The sequence below is a fragment of the Primulina tabacum genome, chromosome 7 (assembly GCF_025594145.1).
Source record: "Primulina tabacum isolate GXHZ01 chromosome 7, ASM2559414v2, whole genome shotgun sequence".
Classification (NCBI taxonomy): domain Eukaryota; kingdom Viridiplantae; phylum Streptophyta; class Magnoliopsida; order Lamiales; family Gesneriaceae; genus Primulina; species Primulina tabacum.
Genome location: NC_134556.1, coordinates 8,154,599 through 8,181,820, shown reverse-complemented (window position 1 = coordinate 8,181,820; position 27,222 = coordinate 8,154,599). Strand labels below are relative to the sequence as shown.

The following is a 27,222-nucleotide window of genomic DNA, read 5'->3' as shown; positions in this document are numbered from 1 at the left end:
CTTTCTAAAATTTGATCCAAAAATGGTAATGGAAAATGATCTTTTCTAGTGGCGTCATTTAATTTTCTATAATCAATACACATCCGCCAACTAGATGGGACTCGACTTGTTAACAATTCACCTTTTTCATTTTTTATCACTGTGATGCCAGATTTTTTTGGAACTACTTGTGTTGGGCTTACCCACTTACTATCAGAAATAGGGTAGATAATCCCAACATCGAGTAGTTTGAGAACTTCAGTTTTCACAACATCTTTCATGTGTGGATTTAATCTCCTTTGTGGTTGTTGAGATGTTTTAGCATTTTCTTCTAAGTGAATTTTGTGAGTGCAAATTAGTGGATTAATGCCCTTGAGATCTTTTAGTGTCCAATCAATTGCATTTTTATGTCTTTTAAGCATATCAACTAATTTACCTTCTTGATTACTTGATAGTTTGGAAGAAATTACCACCGGATATGTTTCATCTTCTCAAAAAAATGCATACTTCAATTCTTCTGGCAAGGGTTTTAACTCCAATATGGGTGGTTCGTCTTTGTTCTCATATTTTGCATCAAATTCTTTCTCTGATCCTGGTAACGAGTGATACCTGATAAAATCATCAAGATCAATTTCAGCATTTTCTTTAACAGTTTCAATTGAACAAATATCTAATTGATCACGAGTACTCCCTTCTTGAATGTTTTCTTTCACAAGAGTTTCAATAAGATTTTCATCTTCACTTTCATCTCCTTTGACATGTGGTTGCTTACAAAGATTAAACACATTAAGCTCCAAGGTCATGTTACCAAATGACAACTTCATTATTCCATTCCTGCAATTTATAAGAGCATTAGAAGTTGCTAAAAACGGACGACCTAAAATTACAGGAATTGCATTACAAGCTTCAATAGGTTGTGTATCTAAAACTATAAAATCGACAGGATATACAAAGTTATCAACTTGGACCAACACGTCTTCTATCATACATCTTGGCACTTTAACAGATCTATCAGCAAGTAAAAGTGTTACCGAAGTAGGTTTTAACTCGCCTAGATTGAGTTCTTGATAAACTGAATATGGAAGTAAATTCACACTAGCTCCAAGGTCAAGCAATGCTTTTTTTAATTTTTCGTTCTCCAATAATACAAGAAATAGTAGGACAACCTGGGTCTTTGTATTTCAAAGTATTATTATTTTGAATGATTGCACTTACTTGTTCGGCTAAAAATGCTTTCTTTTTCACATTCAATTTTCTTTTCACAGTGCACAAGTCTTTCAAAAATTTGGCATATGATGGTACCTGTTTTATTGCATCTAATAAAGGAATATTAACTTTTACTTGTTTAAAAATATCATATATATCAGAATTCAAATTTGATTTTTTTGTATTTTTCAATGCATGAGGGAATGGTGGTGACACTGTCTGTTGAACCTCCTCTTCGCAAGTTATGGGTTCCACTTCCTTACCCTTTGAAGTTGATTTATCATCATCTTCACAAGGTTCAAGAATGGATTTTTCCACAACCTTACCACTTCGAAGGGTAATAACAGATTTTACCTGATCCATCGGTTGAGTTCCAGAAGTTCCAGTTTGTGAATGATGATCCTTGGGATTAGGCAGAGGTTGTGAAGGAAATTTACCTTTTTCATGAACATTAAGTGCAGATGCAAATTTAGCAAGAATATCTTTCAAATCTGTCATGGTTTGAGCAGTTTGAGTATTGATAGACTCTTGCTTTGCAATGAAAGAATTCAATAAATCTTCCAAATTCCTTTTCGGTGGAGGAACATAAGGTGCATAATTTTGAAAATTTTGTTGATTTTGAAAATGTGGTTGCGGAAATTGTGCAGCATTATCATTCCTCCAGCTAAAATTTGGATGATTTCGCCAACCTAGATTGTAATTTTGAGAAAATGGTTCAAAATTTGGCCTTTTGAAATTGTTCAAAACATTGACTTGTTCATGGAGACATTATTTAAAAGAGGGCAAAGTGGGACAATCTTTTGTAAAATGATCACTTGTATCACAGATGTGACACGCAATTTCTTGAACAGATTTTAATTGACCATTCTTTTTCAATTCAAGTGCCTCAACTTTTCTTGCCAAAGAGGTAAATCTAGCTTGAAGATCATGTTCATCTTTGAGAGTGTACATACCTCCACCAGATGTAGGAGATTGAATCTTGTTTGATGGTTCGATTGTACCTATAGTGTCTCAATTTTGAGCATTTTCAGCTAATGAATCGAGATACTCAATTGCCTCGTTTGGATCTTTATCTTCAAATGTTCCATTACACATAAATTCAACCATTTGCCTATCTTTAGGTGTTAAGCCTTCATAAAATTGAGAAACAACCCTCCAAATTTCAAAACCATGATGTGGACAAAGATTAAGCAATTCTTTATATCTATCCCAATACTGATAAAAAGTTTCTCCTTGTTTTTGAGTGAAAGTGATGATTTGCCTTTTGAAAGAATTTGTTCTATGAGATGGAAAATTTTTTTTCAAAAATTGTTGTTGCAATTCATCACAAGTTCGAATGGATCCCGATCTAAGATTTTGTAGCCAAGATTTAGCTTTATCTTTTAAAGAAAAAGCAAAAAGCTTAAGTCGAATGGTGTTCATGCTACAATTTAGATCATTATATGTGTTGCACACTTCTTCAAACTCTCGTAAATGCATGTATGGATTTTCAGAATCTAAGCCATGAAAATTGGGTAAAAGTTGGATAATACCAGGCTTAAAATTGAAATGAGATGCATCAGGGGGAAAAACTAGACATGAAGGTGCACTAGTACGTGTAGGATTCATGTGATCTCTAAGTGTTCTTCGTCTATCATGTTCATGTTGAGATTGAATTTCATCTTCATTTTCTTGGATGGGTTCTTCCGCCATGTTTTGTAAAAATAAAGGGTTATTTCGAATGAGTCGATCACTAAGTGTATGTGACCAAATGCTCATGCAAATGCAAATGCAAAAGAATAAAAACACACAAAAGCAATAAAAATTCAAATAAAGAAAAATAAACTATAAACAAAATTAAATAGACTTGAAATTAAATTATACTTCCCCGGCAACGGCGCCAAAAACTTGCTTGCGACTCTGATTGTTGCACTCCTAAGAGCAGGTTGTCCACAAGTAGTATAATTCGATGAGTCCGAATATCGTATCCACAGGGAAGCTAAGGTAATTACAAGTCCACTACAATGTCTTTTTGTTTTTGTTTTTTATTTGTTTTAATGGTTTGAATCTTTAATTGGTAATTCTTAATTGTTCAAATTTTCATTTAAGTAGTTGAGATTAAAGGATCCACTCTTGGTATTTTAATAAAGTTAACATTAACGAACAATATTGAAATCCACTTAATAAAATGGTTCCAATATATTAAATAATCATATTTATATTATGTTATATATTATTAACTTATAAGTATATAATATATACTAAAACTTATAAATGTGGTCAAGTATTTATTGTGCTATGTATATTTGTAAACACTAAATCAAGGTTCCCACTTTAAATGGTTGGTAAAACCAAACTAACATTTAAATGGTACCAAGAAATTAATATTATGATATATTTATATATAGTAAATCAAGGTTCCCACTTTAAATGGTTGGTAAAACCAAACTAACATTTAAATGGTTCCAAGAAATTAATATTATAATATATTCATATATAATAAATCAAGCCATCCACTTTAAATGATTGGTAATACCAAACTAACATTTAAATGGTTCCAAGAATTTAGTGTAAAATATAGCAACAATAAATCAAAACTCCTACTTATAAGTAGGATATAAAAATACTTAAAGAAATAATATAACATAAACAATAAATAATGATTAAATAATATAAAACATAGATTCTTACCATTTAGTAACCTTATTATCATGCCAAGAGTTTCACCTTTTCATCTCAACTTTAGGAAGTTAGCTATTCATTATTCAAAGTGTAAAACTTTGAATATGAAATTATCATGCTAATTATATTTAAATGAAGAAATAAAGGAAAAATATAGGAGAAATATTATGAACTCAAAGGTTTTTTCATAGAATGAGGGATATCTCAATACATTACAATGCACCCCTATTTATAGCCAAATTTGGGGAGACAACCACAAATAAAATATTATTTTTTTACACATAAGTCTTCATTGGTGTTCCAAGATATTATATTATATTACACATCACTTTTGAAAATCTTCTTCTCCGAATTTGCTTCTTCACATAAAAAGAAACATGTGAATAATTGAGTTGTCTAGTTGTGGTATTTTTTTCAAACCATTTGACCAAGTAATTTGAGAGATATGGTGAAAATACTAGAGCATGGTAAAACTGCCACTCCTTTGGTAACTTTATTTGTTGCTTAATTTGATCCCAATTGTGAGAGGATTTTTATCTCATGCTTGCCATCAATATTGTAGATATTAACATCAACTTTCTACAGGTCCAAGAATCATCTTAATCCCATTTGCAACGCCAAGTTTATTCTTGTTTTATCGAACCTGTAAAAATAGTAAAAACTTGTAATTACACAACAACTTATATTTTATACAATTTATTATAAAACATATAATATTTAAACATTTAATAAAACAAAAACTATATATTTATATTATAAAACATTTAATTAATGTGCAATTTTTATGTTTATCAGCTTGTAACATTTACAAAACCCATAGACTTTTATTTAAATATCTCAAATACATTTGAGATCAATTAAAGCTTACTTGAATTTACTCAAGACCACTAGTTGAACTATTATTTCTAATTGGGCTCTAAAAGACTCAATGTTATTTAATTAATTCAACATTTGAATTAATTTAATTATTTGGACTCTACTAGGTCAACTAATGTTTAATTAATTCAACACTTGAATTAATTTAATTTAGTTCATAACAATGTTTATAAAAATCATAATTTCCAAATACATTATTTATTTGAGTCAAATTTTAATTTAAGAACACTTCCACAAATTAAAAGTTACATTCCCCATAATCCTCTTATAGAAGTCATATTTCTATTTTTCTTTGAGCTTATAAACTCCTTTACAAGCCGTTCAACACATTGAACTAATTTTCTTCTCAACTAGATCAAGAAAGTTAGCACTTATGTGGCCCTCAAAGGTTCATTGATACAACTAGCAGTGAGTTCACATCTCTATGTGATTCGGGACTAAACATGTCCTTATATGAGCATACCCCAATTGCTCCACTCTTACTTATCAACTCCTTGATAATAAGAACGTCAGAACTCAAGTCTGATAGTACCTAACCAATCATGTTAAACGCCTAACGGCATCGCTTACAAGATTTCCTAGGCATCAAATGATAGTGCCTGCAAGAACCATTCCATTATAGTTACGTACCGTACGGTCCCTTCATCTCAGATATCCCAACCGATTCAACAACTATTGGTAAATCGAGATTTGTCAAAGAATCGATACTATGTGTCATGTCGTAGTTGCATCGATTATGTAATCTAAGAAACCCCTCTCTTAATTACCACCAACATTCTGATCAGAGATTTCAAACTACATATACATGAGAACACATAAGATATCCATACCTGAAGGTAAACGGTGAATCCCCGATACAATGCATCGACTCCTATATGTTTCGACAAAACACCCAACATTGCCACCTGATGACCCTATATGAGTCGGTAAACAAGTCAAAGTGAAATACTAGCATATACAGTTTCAATGTTGTCTCAGGTTATAAGGACTAATGATGTACAATCATTTACTAGGACGTTTCCACTCGATAAGTAAGAACCACTTGAAAAGCCCTTTATGGAGGGTTGTTCAGTGCACTCTACAAGGAGCACCTATCTGCATGCTCGGACATCACAATGTCCCCTACCAATGAAATATGGTGCTCACACCGCAGATACTTGTTTCAAACTCAAGCGGCCTTTATCCTTCTTAGCAGCTGCTGAATCGACCAGGAACTGTTTCGAATAATACAGTATTCCAAATATTACTTTCATGATACTCATCATATGAGCATCTCATATTCTTTTGACTATTTGTATATTCAAGGACTTTATCTATGCAACTAGAATGGGTATACAGATAAAGATGTGCCAAAAAAATAATTTCAAATATTATTAAAATAAAGATTTTTTATACATTGAGTTTCAATGTAAACCTTTGGCTGCCCCTCCCCAACATTCAGCATCTCACTTTCGAATTCCATCAGCTCTTTTCCTTGATTTTTCTCAGAGGGTTTCTTCCCCGTCTCTCCAGTGCAAGTTCTACGCGTATATCTCAAAGGTTTCGAGCGTAATAACGCAAAAACATGCATATATCTCGTTTTTATCATCATTCACGTCAATATATATTGGGTTGTATGTTTTTGCATGAGAAAGTCTTAGTGGTTGTTGTGTAAGTTTTATTTGATTTTGACTTGAAATATGCCTATAATTTTTATGTAACTCATGTTTTCATGTTTCTTGTGCAAGGGGCTGCTAGGGCTAGGTGTTAAATGGATGTACACGTCGAGGGCTAAGGCGTCAAGGTTTTGTATTCGATGTGTGATCGAGTTTGGTTGAGGGACGATCGGGTCTAGGGCATAGGTTGATGCATGGGGCGAGATCGGGCAATGGGAAGGGGAATCGGCTGTAGAGGATCGATCCAAGCCATGGTGCAGACCCTAAGGGGTCTAAGACGTGGTCCAGGAGGGCTCAAACACGGCTGGTCACGCTCTAGTAGCCGATCGTAGAGCAAGGTGCAAGCAAGGTAGGGCGTTGGCTTGTTTTCGGGTGAATCACGTAAGGCTGAATGAGTAAGGGCTGGTCCAGGAAAGAGTCCGCGGCCTGATCTTGGTCCTAGGTAACAATGGTTCAAGGCTAGTTCGGGTTGGTTAGGTCTAGGATCGAAAATTTGAAGGTTAGTGAACTAGGGTTTTCGGTGCATAGTGTGCAGAAAATTCCAGCAAGTGGCAGCGGGTTTTAAGGGAATCAAAATGGCTGGAATTGGGTTGTTTAGGGGCAGTTATGGTGTGAATAAGTTGTGGTTAAAATTTTGGAAAGTTTAGTTAAGTTTTGGATTGATTCAGGTTTAAACAGAGACCCCAAGTTTTAAAACGAATCGTAAAAGTTATGGAACACGCTCGAGGTTACATCTAAGAAATTATTAATTATGTATTGAGATGTTTTAATAAGTTTGGTTGGATTTGGGTCGAAATTTTGAGGTCCTGAGGTAAAATGGTCAATTCGGGTTTCTAGGAGCAAAATGGTCATTTTGTATCCAGGTCGAGTTAGATGTCTTAGAAGCACTCTGAACACTAAAATTGCATATTTAAAATGTATATGATATTAATAACATGACTTTTTATGAAAATATGAAAAATCCGTTACATGCTTGGTTTGACGAAAATTTACGTATATGCATGATTTTTATAAGTGATGATGATAGGATCGGTTAGGGGGAATCAACGTTGAGCTACAATTACTCGGTTCTTGAAATATTGAACACGATGAATTAAATCGAGTTTGGTGTTCAATCCAAACGAAAAATAGTCGAAATAATCTTTCGTAGAAATCGATTAAATATTTTGTAAAGTATCCAAAATATATGCAAGTTGAATGAGTAAAAATATTTCAGTTAAAGCATTTTATCAAACACTTGGTATGCAATATTTTGGTATTTGAAGAACATACAAAATGCTTCAACAATGCTTCTTTAAAACTATCAAAATGATAAGTAAATGCAATAAACAAATAGACACGAATTTGTTTATGGATGTTCAGAGACTTCAAATGCTCCTACGTCACCCCTTCTTCCCCTTGGGAAGTTCCCCTTGGGAAGGATTCACTAGAAAACTTTGATTTAAACAACACCTTGTACAAGCCCATTCAGCTAGGACTTACCCACTGCCTAACTGAACTCCTAGCTATCAATATTGTAGGCAGCACCTCACAATCATCATATTGTTTAATGTCTCATATGCAAAGACTACATACACAAGTTTATTGTCTTTGTGCAAGACTCACTCAACTAAAATTTGAAGTTCAACTCTCTTGTATATGTGTGAGTGATTGTGTGTGAGGAATTTATCCTTTACAGTGTACATATCAAATGTATCCTCACACAAGGGCTCTGTGCTCTCAACTAGCTAATGTATTCAAGCTAAGTGCCCATGCTTTGAATCCTCTTCAAAAGCTCTTGTTTGATCTTCAAGATGTTGTATTTATAAGCCCCAACTATGATATATACGTTAGACACAAGAATAAGACCGTTTGGAAAGTTTCGGTACTGTTTCTGAAATTGCAACGGTAAAATTCGTCTTGCTGGGCATTTTTCCGACTGGTCGACTAGTCAACTGGTCAACTCTGGTCAACTCAACTGATCGTTCAATTCAACTGGTTCAGTTCAGCTGGTTCAGTTGGTCTGGTTCAGTTCAACTGGTTCGGTTCAGTTCAGCTGATCTGGTTCAACTGGTCTTCAGCGGGTCTGGTTCAGTTCAGTTCAGTTTCAACTAGTGTGCTGTAATCAGCTTAGCTGATTTCAGTTTCTGCATAACCAGTAAATTCATCGTCATTTATCAGCTTCTTAGGCTTCGATTCAGACTTTCACTTCTGAAGATGATTTGTAGATCATCGTATTATATTTCCAACTCATACTGAATCGCTTCATTTCGATAAACGAGCTAAGAGATATGACCAGAATACCGCAACTGCTCAAACCCAACTGATTGCTGTTTTCGTGTGATCAGTTCGATAATGCAGCGATCAGTTAGACCATGATAACATCTGATTTTGCTCAACTTACGTGAAATACGACTTGTTCCAAATTGAGTTTTCAGATCAGTCCAGTTGGCGGATTGTCATTTGGATCATCCAGCAGAGAGATATCTTCCAAACACCGAAGCTCGCCAGAAATTCAGTTTGTGCAGAATTCAGTTTCAGCTTGCTTCTTGTTTTAACAACTTCACACTTGAGTAAATATGTTAGAAACACAATAACAAGTTTTGTTAACATCAAATCAAGATTGCGAACTTGAAAAGTTCCAACAGATGAATACGATGACATGTTTTGAAAGAAAGGAGTTGGTTGTGACTAATACAAACACGAACACGAACATATAAGACCAAATCTCAGTGGATGGGTAATACTGTCGCTGATGTCCCCGTCGTCGGGTACCGCGGTTATACGTAAATGGATCCATCGACTAGAGCTGATGTAATGTCTTGGAGATCATTGAGACCAATAATTTCTAAAGTTGTCAATATATTAATTTATTTTCTAAGACATTTTTAATTATACTAATCGTTTTATACTTCGTCAGTTAAAGGTTTTGGCTTTACCTTGGTCGTCCCTCTTTGATGTAATAAGGATTTAGTACCAAATAACAGTGGTCACCCTTATATCGAAGTTCTTTTACTAGAAATTGTTGTTGTTCTAGCTTGAATTCTTGTTTGAATTATAAGAATTTCTTATTGTTATTAAAGGATTTCTTCCATTTTTGTGTCATCTAATACAACATACTGTTATAATCGTGTAACTGTACTTTAAATTTCTCTAAGATCTCAAGAGAAATTATGAGAATTCGGTACTATTTAAAAAACTTGTTAAACTGAATCATAAATTTGACAATCAATTCTGATAAATTCCAATTTAATAAATCCATATTTCTCAAACCACCATTTCTAATAGATAGATGGTAAGAGGAATAAAAAAAAACAAAAACAAAAAAAAACCAATGTAACGTGAGTGAGACGATAAGGTGGTACGCATACCAATACAAACAAAACAATCTCTCCCCGATCCATTATAAGTTTGTACATCTCAGACAATAAAGTACAACCAAATGGAGAACCCGCCGGAGAAGCTCATCTGGGTGAAGCAAGACCCTGACGGAGTGGCCTACGTCATCATAAACCGGCCCCAATCTCTCAACTCTTTGACCCGGCCCATGATCGTCGATTTGGCCTGCGCCATCAAGACTCTGAGTTCTGATGATTCGGTCCGGATCATCATATTGTCTGGGATCGGCAGGGCCTTCTGCTCCGGCGTAGACCTGACGTCGGCGGAGGACGTGTTCAAGGGGGATTTCAAGGATATGGAGACCGACCCGGTCTACCAAATAGAGCGCTGCGCCAAACCCATCATCGGAGCGATCAACGGCTTCGCAGTCACGGCTGGTTTTGAGATTGCTTTGGCTTGTGATTTCTTGGTGGCTTCTAAACAAGCTAAATTTATCGATACCCATGCAAGGTACTAGATTTCCTACTTGTGTTCCAATGAAATTGCTGATTTGGTTGGTGGTATTGGCTGTTTAATTGATTGTTGAATCATCGAACTTATATCCAATCTTCACTAGTGTTGTTTCACAACTGAAGGGAGTTGCAAGTCTTGATTTTTATTCAGATGGATTTGAATTGATTTTGGGTATAATAATCAGGTTTCTTTGTGATGTTAAATATTGTTTGTAACTTTTCAAGTGATTAATGGCTTAGCGCAGGTTTGGAATATTTCCTTCTTGGGGTCTGTCTCAGAAGCTTTCTCGCATAATAGGGCCGAATCGAGCTCGCGAAGTGTCTATGACGGCGATGCCTGTAACTGCTGAGCAAGCTGAAAGATGGGGTTTGGTTAATCATGTAGTTGAAGAAAGTGAAGTACTGAAGAAAGCTCGAGAAATTGCGGAATCCATGATTAAGAATAATCAAGACTTGGTGCTGAGGTATAAAGCAGTTATAAATGACGGATTCAGAATGGATCTGGGTCATGCCCTTGCGTTGGAGAAGGTAACAAGTGTTTCTGCAGTTTCCTTTTGCTGCTATAATTTTCCTTTGATTTAACCATTGTTTTGAAATTGAGTTGTATGTGAAAATGCTGGATTGGATTGTTATATATCATCATGATTTTGTTCACAGGAAAGGGCTCACCAATATTACGATGGAATGACTGCTGATCAATTTAAGAATATGCAAGAATTCATAGCCAGCCGGAGCTCAAAGAAACCATCTTCCAAGTTGTGAAATTTTGAGTGTTTTTATTGCAGATTATTAAAATGTTTAGTAAATAAATTTGGCGGATCCAGATACACAAATGCCTATTCATTATGCTCCTTCTGTACAGTGCTCATGTGATGGGAGGTAAATGAACTATTTTCTCTGAGTTTTGTGTAAGGTCTTATTTCTATTTAAGCTAGAAAGGTCATGGTATTGGTAAAACACACCTCCCTTAACTTGTAAATAATATTCACACGACAAGCTAATCTGGAACCTAAGCATCCTCAAAACTGAGAAGGATCTTGAACAAGCAGAAACCAACCGGGGAATGGAGCTAAGGCTTTCTGTTGTTCGTTAACCGAGAAGAAACAACAGATGGTGCAACACCACCGGATACAAAAACTTGATCCAGATAAAACAAGGTCCAATGGCTACATCAGTAATAGTAGCTTTTGCGAAGCTGCTGAATGGCTTGGGAGTGAACGGAATTGGGAAGCTGATGGTAGCTTAATCTCTCCGTAACTCCAATTGCTCGTGAAATTTTCTTTGATAAAATCTCATTTGGGAAGTCCGGGTACTGCAACATGCGGGTGTTGTATGATGTCATCTCCTATTTGCTGAGAAGGTTCGGAATTGCTGAGGATAGGGTGGATCCATCCTTGAAAATTTATAGATATGTACATCAAACATAAGCAAATATTTTTACTTACATTGCATAATAAAGAGTAAAGTACACATACCGGACATTTCCATCCACAAAATCTGATGAAATCCTAGCAACCACCACAAGTTCACCAACGATGATCTTCTTCACATAGATTAAACTGGCCTACAGCATTTTCTTGCCACGAGTAGATATATATCTTCCAAGAATCAACACTGTTGTCCCAGTACCAAGCCACACTACTCTTTTCCATTCATTGAAAAACGCATTGCAACTCGTGCAATCTTTTTTGCTCACCGATTCAGCATCTTTAAGTAAAAAACCCAAGGCATTCCTTTTTGAGAAAAAAATGGATGCGATGATGGTTGAAATATCAAAGAAAAACACTCATTAATCCAAGTATAAATTACCAAGGTTATATGGTAAAATTCAAGTCACTCTCTAGTCTTGTAATCCATTTACTATTTAATAAATAATTCATGAATTCAGTCTTCACAGCATTCAGGTTTCTGGTCTTTGTGAAGCTTCTCCCACAGGCACAACATCTTTCTTGGATTTTGATAATGAGCTAGAATATAATCTGACTCGCATCCAGCATTGTGAAATCGGTCATCATTTACGTACTCAATTTTGTTACCATGCTTTTCAAATTGCTCAACCCATATCCCGACACCAACATCTTCAAGTTTAAATAGCTGCCACATATAAAAATAGATAAAATTTGGAGAGTAGTTGGGAAAAAAAACACGAAAAATTTCATTCCACTGGTTCTCAGAGGGGAATTAACAGTGATAGATTTAACTCAAGATTTGAGATCCTACCGTGAGTTCCCTCTTCATGTGACCATTAACTATGAATTTTGCTATGTCCTGGGAAATTATATAACCTGGACCATGAGCCCATGGAGGATACAGAGAATGCGGCCACTCCTACCAAAGAGATCCATCAGCACCACAATTATAGATGACGTATGTTTAAAGTTAATAGTGTCGTAGGGGAGTAAAAAAAATTTCTTTTCGGTTATACCTTGTCACTTATGTACCATTTATTGTCCTTGTCTCTGTGGGGTTCTGAGTCAAAAGATATGCTGCCATACAAGAGTCCATTTGATGGTTTCCCCTTGAGACTTGACAAAACTTCATTTATCCTTACAAAAGCATCGTCGTCCGTTTTCATTATAAATTTGGCAGACAATATTTTTGTCTGTTCAATAGAAAACATGATGCGATCAACAGGGAGAAATAAAGTTTAGTGAATTGTATTCACAAGAAGTATTTCACTTCAAATATAAAACAAACTAACCAACTACATCAAATAATGAGGACTCACTTACTCTCCATATAATCATAGGACTTGATTTTGCTAATTTATTCAATTAAATTCTCAATCATAGCTAACTCACTAAATTTTCATAACTTAATCAAAATAATCCCCGTCATAGCTAAATTGCGAAGGGTCCTCCTCAAGAGAGTGCAAAGATATCTGTAACTTGATAACTCGAAATAGGCCCTTGGTTGAAACGCCTACCACCTGATGTGTGGTTAGAACTTTTTCAAGCTTTTCTTTTATCAATTGTCAACATCACACCATGCTTAGTTCTATCACGTAGAACAGAATTATGAGCACTCATGATGGCAAACTTCTCATCAAGTGAAGACTTACTTGCACATTTTGTTCTTCTAGAATTCTTTCCAGCCAAAGATCCCCACACACTCTTTGAGTCAGTTATCTAAATTCAACTTTTGCACTACTTCTAGCAATGGCATTTTGTTTTCTCCTCCGACAAATGACTTTAACTGTCCCGTTAAATGAACAGTACCCTAAAGTTGACCTTCATCAGTAACTTAACCTGTCCAATTGGCATTTGTATATACTTAAATTTCCCTTTTATTCATTTTCCCTGAAGAAGAATTGTTTTCCTGTATTCTTTTCAGATACCTAAGATCGTCCAAGCTTCATATCAACTTCTATTGGAATGTTCAATGGTTATCTACACTCGTCCCAATTTTTTGCAGGAGATCTTTGATGTACTTTCATTGAGACACTACAATACCATCCTTCGACCTGCTACTTCCATTCTAGAAAATGCCTCGACTGGCCCAAATCATTAACCTCAAACTCCTTGGCTATACTTCAATCTGCTCACCAAATGTGTGTTTGTTGGATGTTGTCCAACTCAGAAAGATTACAAATGTTACAAGACAAAACAGCTGAAAACGAAAGAGGACTCTACTCTGTCACATAGTCATGACTTTGAACACAGACGAAATCAACCAATAGAACCTGTGCAGCCTATCAGGTAATTCTTCATCTCCTTCAGCTATTCACACAGAATTTAATGATCTTGAAATTCTTATTGCTCATAGAAAAGGCACTATGTCTCGTGCCAAACAGCTAATATCAATATTTATTTTATATGACAAGTTGTCTTCTTTTATTGCTTTCACTTCACAATGTCCAATGCAAAAATTCCTAAAAATGACCATGAGGCTCTTCAAATTCCAAAGCGAAAGGAAGAAATCCTTGAGGAGATGAGAGCTCTTGAGAAGAACGAGACTTGAAGTGTCATGACACTACGAACTGGAAAGACAAATGTCGGTTGCAAATGGATTGATACAACTCTGATGGGTCGTTGGAGATATACAAGGCAAAACTTGTAGCCAAAAGCTTCAAGCAAACATATGGAATTGATTATGAATCTACATTTGCACCTATTGCGAATTCAAATCAACACATGTTCTATTGTTGCAGCAAACCTAGAGTGGGAACTACAACAACTTGACATAGAGAATGTCTTTTTGAATGGAAATATGGCTGAAGAAGTACATGAAAATTCCACCTCGATTTCATTCAGAAAGTGAGAACGAAAAAGTTTACAAACTCGAGAAATCTTTATATGCCTTGAAATAGTCTCCAAGTGCATGTTTCATCAGATTTACTCATTCGGCTAGGATACACTAAGGAAAGGTTGATCATGCTATATTCGTCGATGATGAGAAGTTGGAATGAGGGTCATCCTCATCGTGTATGTAGAGTACATTCTTGTCACAAGTGATGACACAGTTGAGAACGATAAACTCTAGAAAAAAAATTGATAGAAGAATATGAAGTAAAAGATCTAGGATTCTTGAGATAATTTCTCGGTGTGGAGATACCTATTAATTAAAGAAGGTAGTTTCATCCCTTAAAACACTCTTCGCTTACTACAAGAAACTGGAAAATTGGGTTGTAAGCACGTACGAACACCTCTAGAAAAAAAATTGGGCAAGCAGGACATTGGAAGGTATGTCTGGTTGGTAAGCTAATTGTTCCTCACTCGACCTACGTATGTTGCATGTGTTGTAGGTTAACACAAGCATTCACCCACATAGAGACATTTAGAAGCTGTGAACTATATTTTGAGATATCTAAAGGGAAATCTAGGAAGAGAATTTGTGTTCAAGCAAGGTGATAACAGAAGCATCGAAAGATGTGTTGATGGGAGTGAAGGTTACAAATCAACTTCTGGATATTGCTCCAAATTGTGGAGAAACGAGAAAGAAATCGTTGTGGTAAGGAGTAGTGCTAAGGCTAAATTTTGCGCCATTGTTCAAGGAATGTGTTGACTTATTTGGCTGGAAAGGTTAATGTAAGACTTGAAGATTATTATCAGCACACCTATAAAATCGTATAGCATTAGCAAATCTGTCATTAGCATCATGAACAATTCAATCCAACATGAAAGGATGAACATTGAAAGGATAGACCAAAGCTTCGTTGAGAACGAAATAGAAGGAGGCATGCTATATCTCTACTCATGCACAAGAAATTAACGTCTTGACCAAGAATCTGTTAAACCCAAGTATTGGAAGTCTTCTTAGCAAGCTTGAAATGCAAAATATCTATTTGTAAGCTTGATGGAGAATGTTGAAAATTTAGTAAATAATCTAGAAGATATGATGGGGGTGTGTGTGGTGTGTGTAATTTCCTTTAATGACTAATTAGAATAGGAACGATTATTAGGCTAATATTATAGAATCAATTAGAGATTTAAATTATTTATTATGTTAATTGTAAACGTGTATACAGGCTGTAAAAGTTAAGCAGAAATGCAAACAAGTTTCTCACAAATATTCTTGTTTCAGTTGCACACATTTCCTCTTTTTTGTCTTTAGGTAACATAAAAGGCGTACCCCCAGGATGCAAATCGCGATGGTTTTATAAGTGAGAAGGCTATAATAGTCAACGAAAGGCATCAACTGGATATCTTTGTATGCTTGTGCTTCCTTCCATAGCTTGAAGTTCACTTCTTTATTCACATGCTGCGATTTTACATCAAAATAAAAAGAATACAATTACAAAAGAAAAAGACAAATGATCTTTAGATACATTTATAATCTATATACATACACACAATTGCCCTTCATATGGTTCTGCCTCTTTCGATTTTGAAATGGCAATAATGTCATCTTATAATTGCCTCTTTCTATTTGAAATGACAGGTAATGTCGTTTTTCGCTTACATTATTGATCATTTTTTAACTTTCCTTCAAATTGATTTTATTGTATCAATGTAATTCATAGACTTTATAATTGTCTCTTCTTATTGGCTATGGAAATTGACATGAGAGGATGAAGAGGAAGTGCCTTTTGATGCTCTAAGTTAAAGTTAATAGACTTGAATGTTAAATAAACTGACAAATGTTGCTTTTCTACTAGTTTTCAACATTTATAGATATCACATATACCAATAAAATGTTAATGATTCAGTTTGTTCTCTCATTTTTATGGTTGAATATTAACCATTGTAAACTTAATGCAACATAGGTACACATACGGAGTATTATATATGTTATGATGGAGGGAAAGAGAGGGCGTCCCAAGAAGTGCGCACCAAGAAAGTGTTAGGTTATAAATCCAAGAGGAGTTTCATCCAAAATACTTGCCTATTGGGCGGTGTAACCTATTTGGTTTATAAGTCACTCTTTATTCGGTTTAATATTCAATTTGGGACAACTGTAACACTGCCGACCCCTTGAGAAGTCGATGTCCGCGGCGGCCCACTGTAGATGGCTTTCACTCAACTTTCTTTTTTTTTTTTGATAGAAAACTAATTTTATTATAATACTTGGATAGTACAATTTGTGTGTGGATGAGCTCTCCACGACAACATTACAGCCACATTAACTTGAAAATACACCAGAATTACAAGGATACACAGTATTCATGACCAAATAAATTTCAAGTCCCTCACTAAATCTGAAACGCATAAATGGTTGAACTTTTGCAAGATTGTTGTCCAAGATGCGACTCTAAATTTGATGTTTTCCCATATTTGCTCAACAGAGTCCGATTGGTCTTCAAAAATTCTGCGATTTCTCTCCAACCAAATGGACCAAAACATACCGTGAATGATCATATACCAAAATTCGCTGTATTTTTTGTTGAAGGTACCCCCTGAATTCAAATGAAATAGATCTTTAGCATGCCTCGGCATAACCCATTGTATTCCCAGCTCATTGAAAACTTTAATCCAAATCCTTGTGGTGAAGGAACAGTGTAGAAGTATATGATCTTGGTTTTCCTCGTGTTCTCGACACAAGCAACACCACTGCGGTCTCAAAACAAAATCCTTCCACCTTCTTTGCACTGAATCACACATAGGCAACTTCCCCAAGGCGACGATCCACGAGAAAATCATAATCTTTTGTGGGACATGCACTTTCCAAATGGTATGAAAGAAATCGAACAGTGGAAAGTTTGAAATAGGGAAGAAAGAGGAATAAAAAGAACTAACAGAGAACAAACCTAAGTGAAATAGGCTTTCACTCAACTTTCAGTACTCACTGCATGTACCATGCACCTTAATCCAACCTATAATATGTCTTATTTGGGAAGGGAGGGCATCCCAGGAAATGAGCACCAATAAAGTGTTAGTTATAAACTAAGAGGTTTGGGTGGTGTACCTCATTGGTTTATATGCAACTTTTTATTAGGTTTAACATTCAAAGTAAGACAATTGTAACATCGTCGACCCTTTGAAAAGCCGACGTCCGCACCTTTCATTATTCAGTGCATGCATCATGCACCTTAATCCAGCCTATAATATGTCTTGTTTTGGAATAATTATCGTCACTGATCCAATGATAGTCTTTTTTCTAGATTGCCCCTTCCGCTATGCCGTCACTCAAGAAGAGCACCAATGTTAGGTTATAAAACCAAGAGGTGTTCCATCCCAAAAGACTTGCCTATTGGGTGGTGTAACCTCATTGGTATATAAGTCACTATTTATTAGTTTTAATATTCGATACAAGACAATTGTAACATAAAGAGTCAAGAGAAAGCTGGATCAATGGGCTGAACATATTAAATATTCCATCTTATTTTAAACAATTTTGTTGTTCATTTATTGTCTCTTAAATATCAATAGCATGTTCACTTAGCTTATTTAGCTTAAAAACGCAAATCTTACATCATTTTGTATAGTTTCATGAATTTAAAGTATCATTTTATTTAAATTTGAATATATTCATATTATATTATTTAGTTCACTCAGTTTTTGTAATCAAAGTATGGTGTCTTTGAAAGTTGAATATATTCATAATTTTTTGTTCAAGTGTACAACTACAAATCATAATGTTACTTCATAGCATTATTTATTCTATTGTAGTTAATCAATATCATATCCATTGTTTGCTCAACAATTCGACTACCATAAACGTTATGCTCCATTCATACTTTTCTTCAACCAAATCCATTGCAACATTGCATTTTAAAATTTAGTAGAAAATAACAAGTCGTGAAATAAAATTCGCAGCAACTCAAAAGTCACAATATCATTAAGAAACTAAAAAAAAAAAAATCAGTTAACCTTCGAAATAATGTAAATAGAGCAAAATTTGGATGCTTTTCTTTTACATTGCCAAATGATTTTAAATGTAAATCGGTTGATGTTTTGGCTATATTTTGAAATAACTTTAGAGTTACTCAAATCATTTACACATGAATATAGTTGGATTCAGTTATGACCTGTTTCACAACAAAGTATCAAATTTGTTGCTCAAACTATTAAGATAGGTAAAAGACGTAAATTAATAAATAGATAATTAAAAAAATGACAAAGGAGTTACATCATTAATATATGAGAAATGATAAATATAAAAGTTGGTAAAAGTATAACTAAATAGCCAAACCATAAATATATAAGAAATTTAAAAATCCAATAACTTTATACCTTACTGTAAAAAATTTATCTTATTGTTTACTTCTCGAATCGGTTATGGATCTTTGTTGATGATTATGATAGTAGTTTACTTGAATAATATAATTTATTTAATAAATTCTAACAAAACAATAATTAACAACAATATAAAAACAGTGGTACTAAATAAGTTTGAAGATATAATAAATTTATAATTATTTAAAATACTGGTCATGGAAACTTTTTCGATGTTTACATTTCAAAATTGACAATATAAAGTATGTAACTCATAATAGGATTTATTTGAGAAGTATCTCGTTTAAATTATATAATTGTAGTGACCAAAAACTAGAACGCGTAAATCTCATGCATGATTCCGATTAATTTATTTATTTAGTTAACAATTTAAGTAATGCATGCTATGTGTTAAATTATTTTAAAAGTCTATATATTTATTTTACTATGCAATTTTATACTTAAGATGTTTTCATGAGTTTTAGTTTTTCAGGCTAATATTTGATACTGAACCGGGAAATGAGACCGAAGACGATTAAAATGTTAAAAATTTAAGTTATATTTTTATTTTAAGTCAAGAAAATAGTATTTTAAAGGATTTATAAATTTTAGCATTTTCGGGCAAAATTTATTTTATCGGGTGAAAAAGAAACATTAAGCATTTTAATTAAAAAAAATTCAAAAATAAGGGATTTAAATACATCCACTCAAAAAAAAAATGTTTTAATAATTATTTTATGACTTAATTAATTAAACTAGGTAGTATTTAATTATTGGTAGAATTTAAAATTTATAGGACCATTAATTAAAAATTTTGGAAGACTAAATTAGTAATTTAAATTGTAAGGGTTTAATTAGTAAATTTAATGAGTGTTTTAATTAAACTAAAACACCTAATAAACATCCTAAGTAATCTATAAAAGAATCCTACCCTAACTCTACATCATCATTCACATAACACACACACACTAAATACACATACTTGGCCAAAAGTTGCATCACCTAGCTTGGATTTTTTTTCTATTTTCTCCATCAGCAAGCTTAAGCCATCTATCACACAAGTACAACATTCCTTGATTAATCTACTCACTTTTAGAGCCATAAAACATAGCAAACCGTCTTTGTTCGGCCTTCGTTTTCTCACGAGTTCGTTTGTCGATTATTCGTGCGTTTTAACGCAAAGGCATATCTAAACATTTCTTTTATGCATCGATCATGTTATATATTGTATTTTGATATCAAATACGCATGAAAACTCATTCGTTTAATTATATATATGTTAGAACTTGATAAAAACTCGTTTCGATACATATTACGCATGAACTTCTTCGTTTTCTCGAGTTTTTAATCGTCGTCTTCGCTGGACCGATCCTATGGCTTGCTGCTACGTATGTTTATGTTTTAGGAGGTGTTTATATGTCGTTAAGTGTCCCGATAGAAAGTCGAGAAGCTGCAAGTGCAGCAAGGGACGAAACAGCGCACGGCCATGCATATTGGTGTTCGCGACTTTGTGTGGTGTCAGGTTGGTTGTTGGCTGGACCAGGGTTTGTAGCTAGGGTCTATGCGGAGTCTTAGGGTCCCGAGGTAGGTCTGGTAATGGTTGGTTAGGGTCCGGTTGGGTGGAAATAACTGCTGGAGCCGTAAGTTACAAGCTTGCACGTATGGGGTGTTGTTCGCAACATAGGGCTGCTGTATTGGGTTGTTTTAAGGGCTGGTGCATATGTATGGGCTAGAACGGGCCGGACCAAGGTCGTACGTTATGTCTAAGGGTCGAGTCTAGGGCTTGTTTTGGGATTGGTTTGAGTTAGAATCGATAGGAAGTCGTACGGAACGCAGAAGTGCTATAGCGTCACTCTTTGGGTAGCTTGTGTCTATTTGGTTTGTTGTGCATGGTACGGGATTCGGGCATGGTTCAGGGCTGGTCTAGAGCCTTGGGCAGTAGGCTAGGATGTATTTCATGTATGGGTCGAGTCCTGAGTCGATTGGTACGTCTTAAGTAGTTCTATTGAATTCGAGAGTCGTATGTGTCAAAATACACCTTAGTATGTTTGGGCGGGCAGCAAGCCCGAGGTCGATCTAACGAGGTTCATGATGTTTGTAAGAATGTATGACGTGCAAAATAATTATTTTTGAGATATGTGATTTGTCTTATGGCCAAATTATATTACGGGTTTGGAAGTCGGAGAATGTGTCCGAAGACCTCTCCAACATTTTCGGAGGAATCATGTTATGTTAAGGAGCGGAGATCTAGTCCAAGGGCTGTGGTGATCCCTGCCGCCCAGTACTGTGGTTTAGTTTGATCAAACGATTTATTTGTATAGGTCACTTGCATTGAACCGAACTCTACGCAAACTGATTTACGATTATGATGATTATGACGAGCACGAAAATATGATTTTATGGAAGTTTTTATGCAAGAAAGTCGTGTTATACATATTTATGCTTATATTATTCTATGTACGAGTTATGTTTAAATTGCATGGATTTTTATCGTGTATTACTTGTTATTCACGATTTATGCATGCTGAGTCATTAGGCTCACTAGACTTGATCGATGCAGATGACATAGTTGAGGAGATGGGAGGCGGTGACCAGTTAGCAAGCTCGGACTAGTGGCAGTGCAAACCCGAGGACCTTGTAGTTTATGGGATTTTAATTATGCACGTTTAAAGCTATTTTCTCAAATTTTATTGCACGGGTTTTGGTGATTAGTAAGTTGGGATTTTTTATTTGATTTTTTCAAATTATGGTGGATGTTTTAAATTAAGGATTTTATAGTTTTGGTATGTAAATAATATTATGCTTGGTGACCGTTATTTATTTTACGAGTTATATTTATAATAAATTATTTAATAAGAAAACTCAAAATTTTCCGCAAATATTAAAATAGTACTATTTTAAGACACGGTTCGTCATAATAATTAACATGAAATTTTATTTCACAATTATCGTAAGAGTTTCCTCTAATTATATTCATAATTTCAACAACTAATAATAATCCTACAAGAATATAAATGAAATAATACAATAAAGAAAAACATTTGTTTTCTTAATTTATATAACTCTTAATGTGTATTCATGTGCAGGCATTTGTTTCTTGCTACTGTAGGAAAAAAGCAATATCCAATTTTTTTATGTCACGGGCATTTAGAAGGGTCAATAAATAATAAAGAGAAGCAAAAATTGCACATGCAGGTACATTATCAGAGACATGGTTTTTCAGCAACAAATTCAACATTTCCGAGAATTCGAGAGAATTACTCGAATTCTTTGTTCCATATTATTTTTAGCTACATTCAATTACATAAATGAAGATGAAAAACCGTCTTTCCCAATATTTTCCACAATCTTGTATGGACTCGAGAATCAATCACAAAACAATATTTTTAGCTACATTCAATTACATAAATGAAGATGCAAAACCGTCTTTCCCAATATTTTCCACAATTTTGTATGGACTCGAGAATCAATCACAATACCATTGAATTGTATTATACCTATCAGTAGTACATAATTCACTCGACTAATCAATCACAAGCATTGTGTGAGAATAAAAAATTTATGCAAGTATTTTTAGTACCCAAATTAAAATTAATTTTGGAAAAAAAAACATATTTTCCCACTAAATTTAAAGGTAAAAGATTTGTTCCTACATAATTTTTAGTTGGAAGAGTTTATGACAAATTTTGTTTTACCAAATTTTAATCTAAACCCTCCCCTTGAATATATGATTGTGTCATTTGAGGTCAGTAATAGATTTTGAGTGATTAAATCAAGTCATCTCAGTTGAAGTGATTGACTTACAAGTCCAATGAAGAAGCGGACAGCCACATCCCCAGACTCTATGGAATCATATTTCATCCAAGTTCTTCTTATGGCCATACGCCTCTCAAAGTTAATCCCAGCAGAGAAAACCCCAATTAGAACTGCAAGCCTTTTATTAGAGAGTGATGGGGCTCTGAGGTTTTGAGCATCAGCCAAATCTACATCTTCAGTAACAGGAAGACCTTTTGCTAGGAGAGACATAATGGTCAAGCCACCCTTCACACTGACTCTATTAACTAACCAGGGTTCGAGATTCTACAATTGCATAATAATAATCATTAGTAATTAGTATATAGCAAGAGCGTGATGGCAAACCAATCTAGGGTGCTCTTAATTATTACATAGCCCAAGCAGTTGCTACCAACATTTTGAAATGCCAAAAAAAACTTACATCTCGATGTGCAAATGATGTTTCATGCCTTCCATTCACTGTCATGTGAAATCCCTCGGTGCCAACCCACAATGAGGCTGTAAAGGGGTTACCTTCAACAAAGTGGAGGGCAGTGCTTGCACTCACAGTCCCTCCAGAAACATTAGCAAATTTTCTGTATGTAGGGTGACTGGCATTTAAACTTTCCTCTGCAGTTCTTTGGCCAATTTGAATGTTGCACTTGATCAGTCCATCGACTGGAAAATACATACCAATGGAGGTTAAATTGACAAAAGAATTAGTGTTCTTTGGCCGATTTAAATGTTGCACTTGATCAGTCCATCAAGGAAAATACACACCAATGAAGGTTAAATTGACAAAAGAATTAGTGTCAAATTTCAAATCTCAACACTTATATGGAGGTTCTAAAGAAGCTGACTTTAAGCATGAATCATGCCATGCAAAGGAAACAGATTAAATTATTAAGCAGAGCGGATCCTACTGAGCAAAGGATGCATTGTTATGACTTATGCAAAAGACTACCATTATCCACTTTTGGCATGGTCACTTTGCAGCTAATATCAAGTGTCAAAGCCAACAAAACCACCAAGTACAAATACATGAAATCTAACTCAGATCCTTATCAACTTTAATTTAATGTGGTCACTCATCAGCTGATAAATAACGTCAAAGCCAACAAAAATCACCAGGTGGAACCACATGAAACCCATCTTCCGCGTTACGTACTTATTCAAGAAAAGGGCAATTCAATCCCAGTACAAAGCGTTTCTTACAATCAACTCTAGTACCACTAGAAAAATTAATTTGTCAGTGACCATATTTTAACTAAGCGTTGCTAATCTTTAAAGGCTAGAAACAGTATGTTCATTTGTCACAAATCAAATCTATAACGTTGATCTATCTTAAAGTCCACTGTAAGGTGACTAGTGCTATGCAAGATAGAAACAGAAATGACAACAGAAGATAAACGAAAACTTAAGGATAAATATTTAGAGCATTTCTTTTAATTATCTATGTATCTGTATTTTCACATTGTAATTATCTCCCAAATGAGTACCTCTTAAAACACCAGACATACGATGGTCAGGACACCTCTCCTCCATGCCCCACCCAGATTCTTTAGTCCACGTATTCTGAATAGTAAAAGGCTCTTTTGTCAAGTTCTCCCCAGGTAAAAAGACCTTGTATTGCAATACAATTGGGGGTTTCAGCTCTCGTTGGCCTATAAGTTCAATTTGAAAACTGTCTTTCTCGGAATTTGGGATCCCAATAAGAGTGATAGAAGAGTCCTCAAGTAGACCACAAGGGATCTCAAGTTCATTATTAGATGCTTTGACAAAGTAAGGGCAGTTTTCAATTTCATTTGCAGTAGTGTCACCAAGCCTTAAAGCCTTGTCTTTCTCAATCATGGGCAGTAAATCTTTCCATATAGCGAGAGCCTCTTTAATCCCTTGAGCTGTTTCAGGCAATGCATCTGATCGTGTAAATAAAAATCTCATATTCCTCCACACTAGCAAGGCATCAGACTCTTCGTCTGTCACATTCTCGCTCAAACTGTATAAATCACTCAGCCCTTGAAGATGTATCAGCTGGGGTTTTTTCTGAACAACCCGTAGCCTTTCTTTCTTTGCCAAAGATAAATTATCATCGCCATCTGAATTACCCTCTTCGGGTGGATGGGGGTTGAAAAATTCATACGCAGAAGACTGCTTCCTGGGAGATTCGGGTTTTCCAATAAAACTGTAGCTGAGCACCAAAATGAAAGCTAGGCCTACAATCAATAAACCACCGGTCCATTTCTTCATCCCTTAACGATTCTCTATCCACTACCCATCTATAAGATCTTCTTCAAAGAACATTTTCGCAAGATTCACGAGGAACCGGCCGATACAGCTCCCTCCTCAAAAGATCAGAGAAAAGTGGGTCGCTCTTCTTGCGCATGTTGGTCTCGCACGTTTGACTTGGGATAATTATGTTTCGCGCACACATATATTACTAGGCAGGGCACCTCAATTTATTTATCTTACCTAGGCTAATATATATATATATTATCATTTATATATTTTTTTTTCAAAGAGAAACTTGTTGAAAAATATATTTAAAATATGTGTATTGAATATTTGAATGTTAAAAATAAGAGTTGTAAATATTGAAAATTAGTGTGTGATGATGTAGGTAATGATGTATTTTATTTTTGGATTATTTGTAAAGATTTCCTATAAATAGATATCTCATTTGTGAAGAAAATTACAATTGAGTAGAGAGAAAAATATTATAAAGTGTGTAGTTTGGTAAATTTTGAGAGTTTGAGATTTTTACTTTTTACCATAAATTTTTACTTTTTCACAACACGTTATCAGCACGAAGCTCTAAAAGTCCTACATACTTTTCCAAGCTCCAAACAGAAGAAAAAGGTAACAAAAATAATTATATTTATTTTACTGTTATTTATTTATTGTGTATTTATTTAATATACAATATAATGTTATTATTAGAAATAATAAAAATAAATTTTTCATAAACTTGTTATAAATCCTGGGAGGATGTTAAGACGACATCCCACACTCCCGGTAAGGGATACGACAAGTATAAAAGCCTATAAGGTTTTTAAACAAAATAAATTATGACACTCATTATAATATTATGATATGATATACATAATTATTTAAACATGTCTAATATTATATATATCATATTATTACCATAAAATTATACAAATACATACCTTTATTTTTTTAGTACCCCAATGGTCATAAATGGTAAAAAACGGCTAGTTTTTGCCCTATAAATATGATCTCACAAACACATTCCATCACTCCAACTTTCTCTTCTTCTCTAAAAATTATTCATCATCAAATTTTTCGAAGAAAAAAGAAGATGGCTTTCTCAATGATATTTTTAATTATTTTGGTTGTCATAGTCACGAGTCTTGTATTTATCGGAGAATATCCTCCTCGTGCGTTTTCTTTATTTTTACAAATACTTGTACTTGTTGTTTATCCGTTACTTTGTATTGCAATAATTATTAACTAATAAAATGCATCGTAATTTTTTTTAGTACCACCATGTCAAATTTAACAAAGCTCGAATTTGTTGCGCTCGACATCACGGGAAAGAATTATATGCCATGGACTCTAGATGTAGAAATACATCTTGAGTCATTGGGTCTAAGCGAGACCATTAAAGAAAATGGCATATGCACGTCACAAGAAAAGGCAAGAGCCATGATATTTTTGCGTCGACATCTCGACGATGGATTGAAATGTGAATATCTGACTGAAAAAATCACATGGCTTTGTGGAAGGGATTAAAAGAAAGATTCGAACATATAAGAGAAGTTATACTTCCGACCGCCCGGGATGAATGGAATACATTGAGATTCCAAGACTTTAAAAAAGTCAGTGATTACAATTCGGCGATGTATAGAATAATCTCGCAATTAAAATTTTGTGGACATGAGGTCACAGAATCTGAGATGCTTGAAAAAACATTTTCCACGTTTCATGCATCAAATATTACTCTACAGCAACAATATAGAGTACGTGGATTCGCGAGATATTCTGAACTCATCGCCTGTCTTCTTGTGGCGGAAAAAAACAACGAGCTATTAATGAGAAATCATCAGTCCCGACCCACTGGATCAACAGCATTTCCAAAAGTAAATGCTGTAAATAAAAATGAATTTAAACCTGGAAACCAAAATCAAATTCAAAGACAAGGTTTTGGTCGAGGTCGAGGTCGTGGACGCGGACGTGGACGTGGACGTGGAATTGGCCGTGGTCGTGATCAAGGCCGTGGTTTTGAAAATAATCGAGATAGTTATTTTTATAACTCATCTCAAAAGAACGTCCCAAACCATCCACAGAAAAGGCATCATGAGAATACAAGTGTTAATGAGAAGCACTCAAAAAGATATGAAAGTTCTTGTTACAGATGTGGTACTCCAGGACATTGGTCCAAAGTTTGTCGAGCCCCTGAGCACCTTTGTAAACTTTATAAAGAATCATTAAAGGGGAAAGAAAAGGAGACCAACTTCACTGAACGCAGTGACCGTTTGAGTGATTCAACTCATTTTGATGCTGGTGATTTTATGAATGATTTCTCTGGAAATGATCAATATGTTGGTGGGATAGAAATGAACAATATTGATGCTGCAGATTTTCTCAACGATTTCTCTGAAAATGAACAATATAATGGTAGAATAT

At 34.7% G+C, this 27,222-nt stretch overlaps 2 protein-coding genes across 4 annotated transcripts; one reads left to right on the top strand and one right to left on the bottom strand.

The window, feature by feature from the left end:
- Window positions 1-9,702: 9,702 nt before the first annotated feature.
- LOC142551097 (putative enoyl-CoA hydratase 1, peroxisomal) lies at window positions 9,703-11,108 on the top strand. The gene is made up of 3 exons (XM_075660146.1): window positions 9,703-10,205; window positions 10,453-10,735; window positions 10,865-11,108. Exons 1-3 carry the CDS (start codon window positions 9,799-9,801, stop codon window positions 10,967-10,969), a joined length of 795 nt encoding a protein of 264 aa, XP_075516261.1. The 5' UTR covers window positions 9,703-9,798; the 3' UTR covers window positions 10,970-11,108.
- LOC142551096 (hydroxyproline O-galactosyltransferase GALT3) lies at window positions 10,972-25,014 on the bottom strand. Of its 3 annotated transcripts, XR_012821481.1 has the most exons (9): window positions 24,075-25,013; window positions 23,018-23,253; window positions 22,606-22,881; window positions 15,779-15,907; window positions 12,633-12,809; window positions 12,428-12,535; window positions 12,017-12,301; window positions 11,683-11,940; window positions 10,972-11,600 (listed from the first exon to the last, which is right to left on the bottom strand). XR_012821481.1 is itself a non-coding variant. In XM_075660143.1 (7 exons), the coding sequence occupies exons 1-7, from the start codon at window positions 24,820-24,822 to the stop codon at window positions 12,092-12,094; spliced, it is 1,884 nt and encodes a 627-aa protein (XP_075516258.1). In that variant the 5' UTR covers window positions 24,823-25,013; the 3' UTR covers window positions 11,972-12,091. The 3 variants fall into 3 exon arrangements, 2 of the variants coding, with proteins under 2 accessions (XP_075516258.1, XP_075516259.1); XM_075660143.1 differs by lacking the exons at window positions 10,972-11,600; window positions 11,683-11,940 and having other exon boundaries at window positions 11,972-12,301; XM_075660144.1 differs by lacking the exons at window positions 10,972-11,600; window positions 11,683-11,940; window positions 15,779-15,907 and having other exon boundaries at window positions 11,972-12,301; window positions 24,075-25,014.
- Window positions 25,015-27,222: the final 2,208 nt, after the last annotated feature.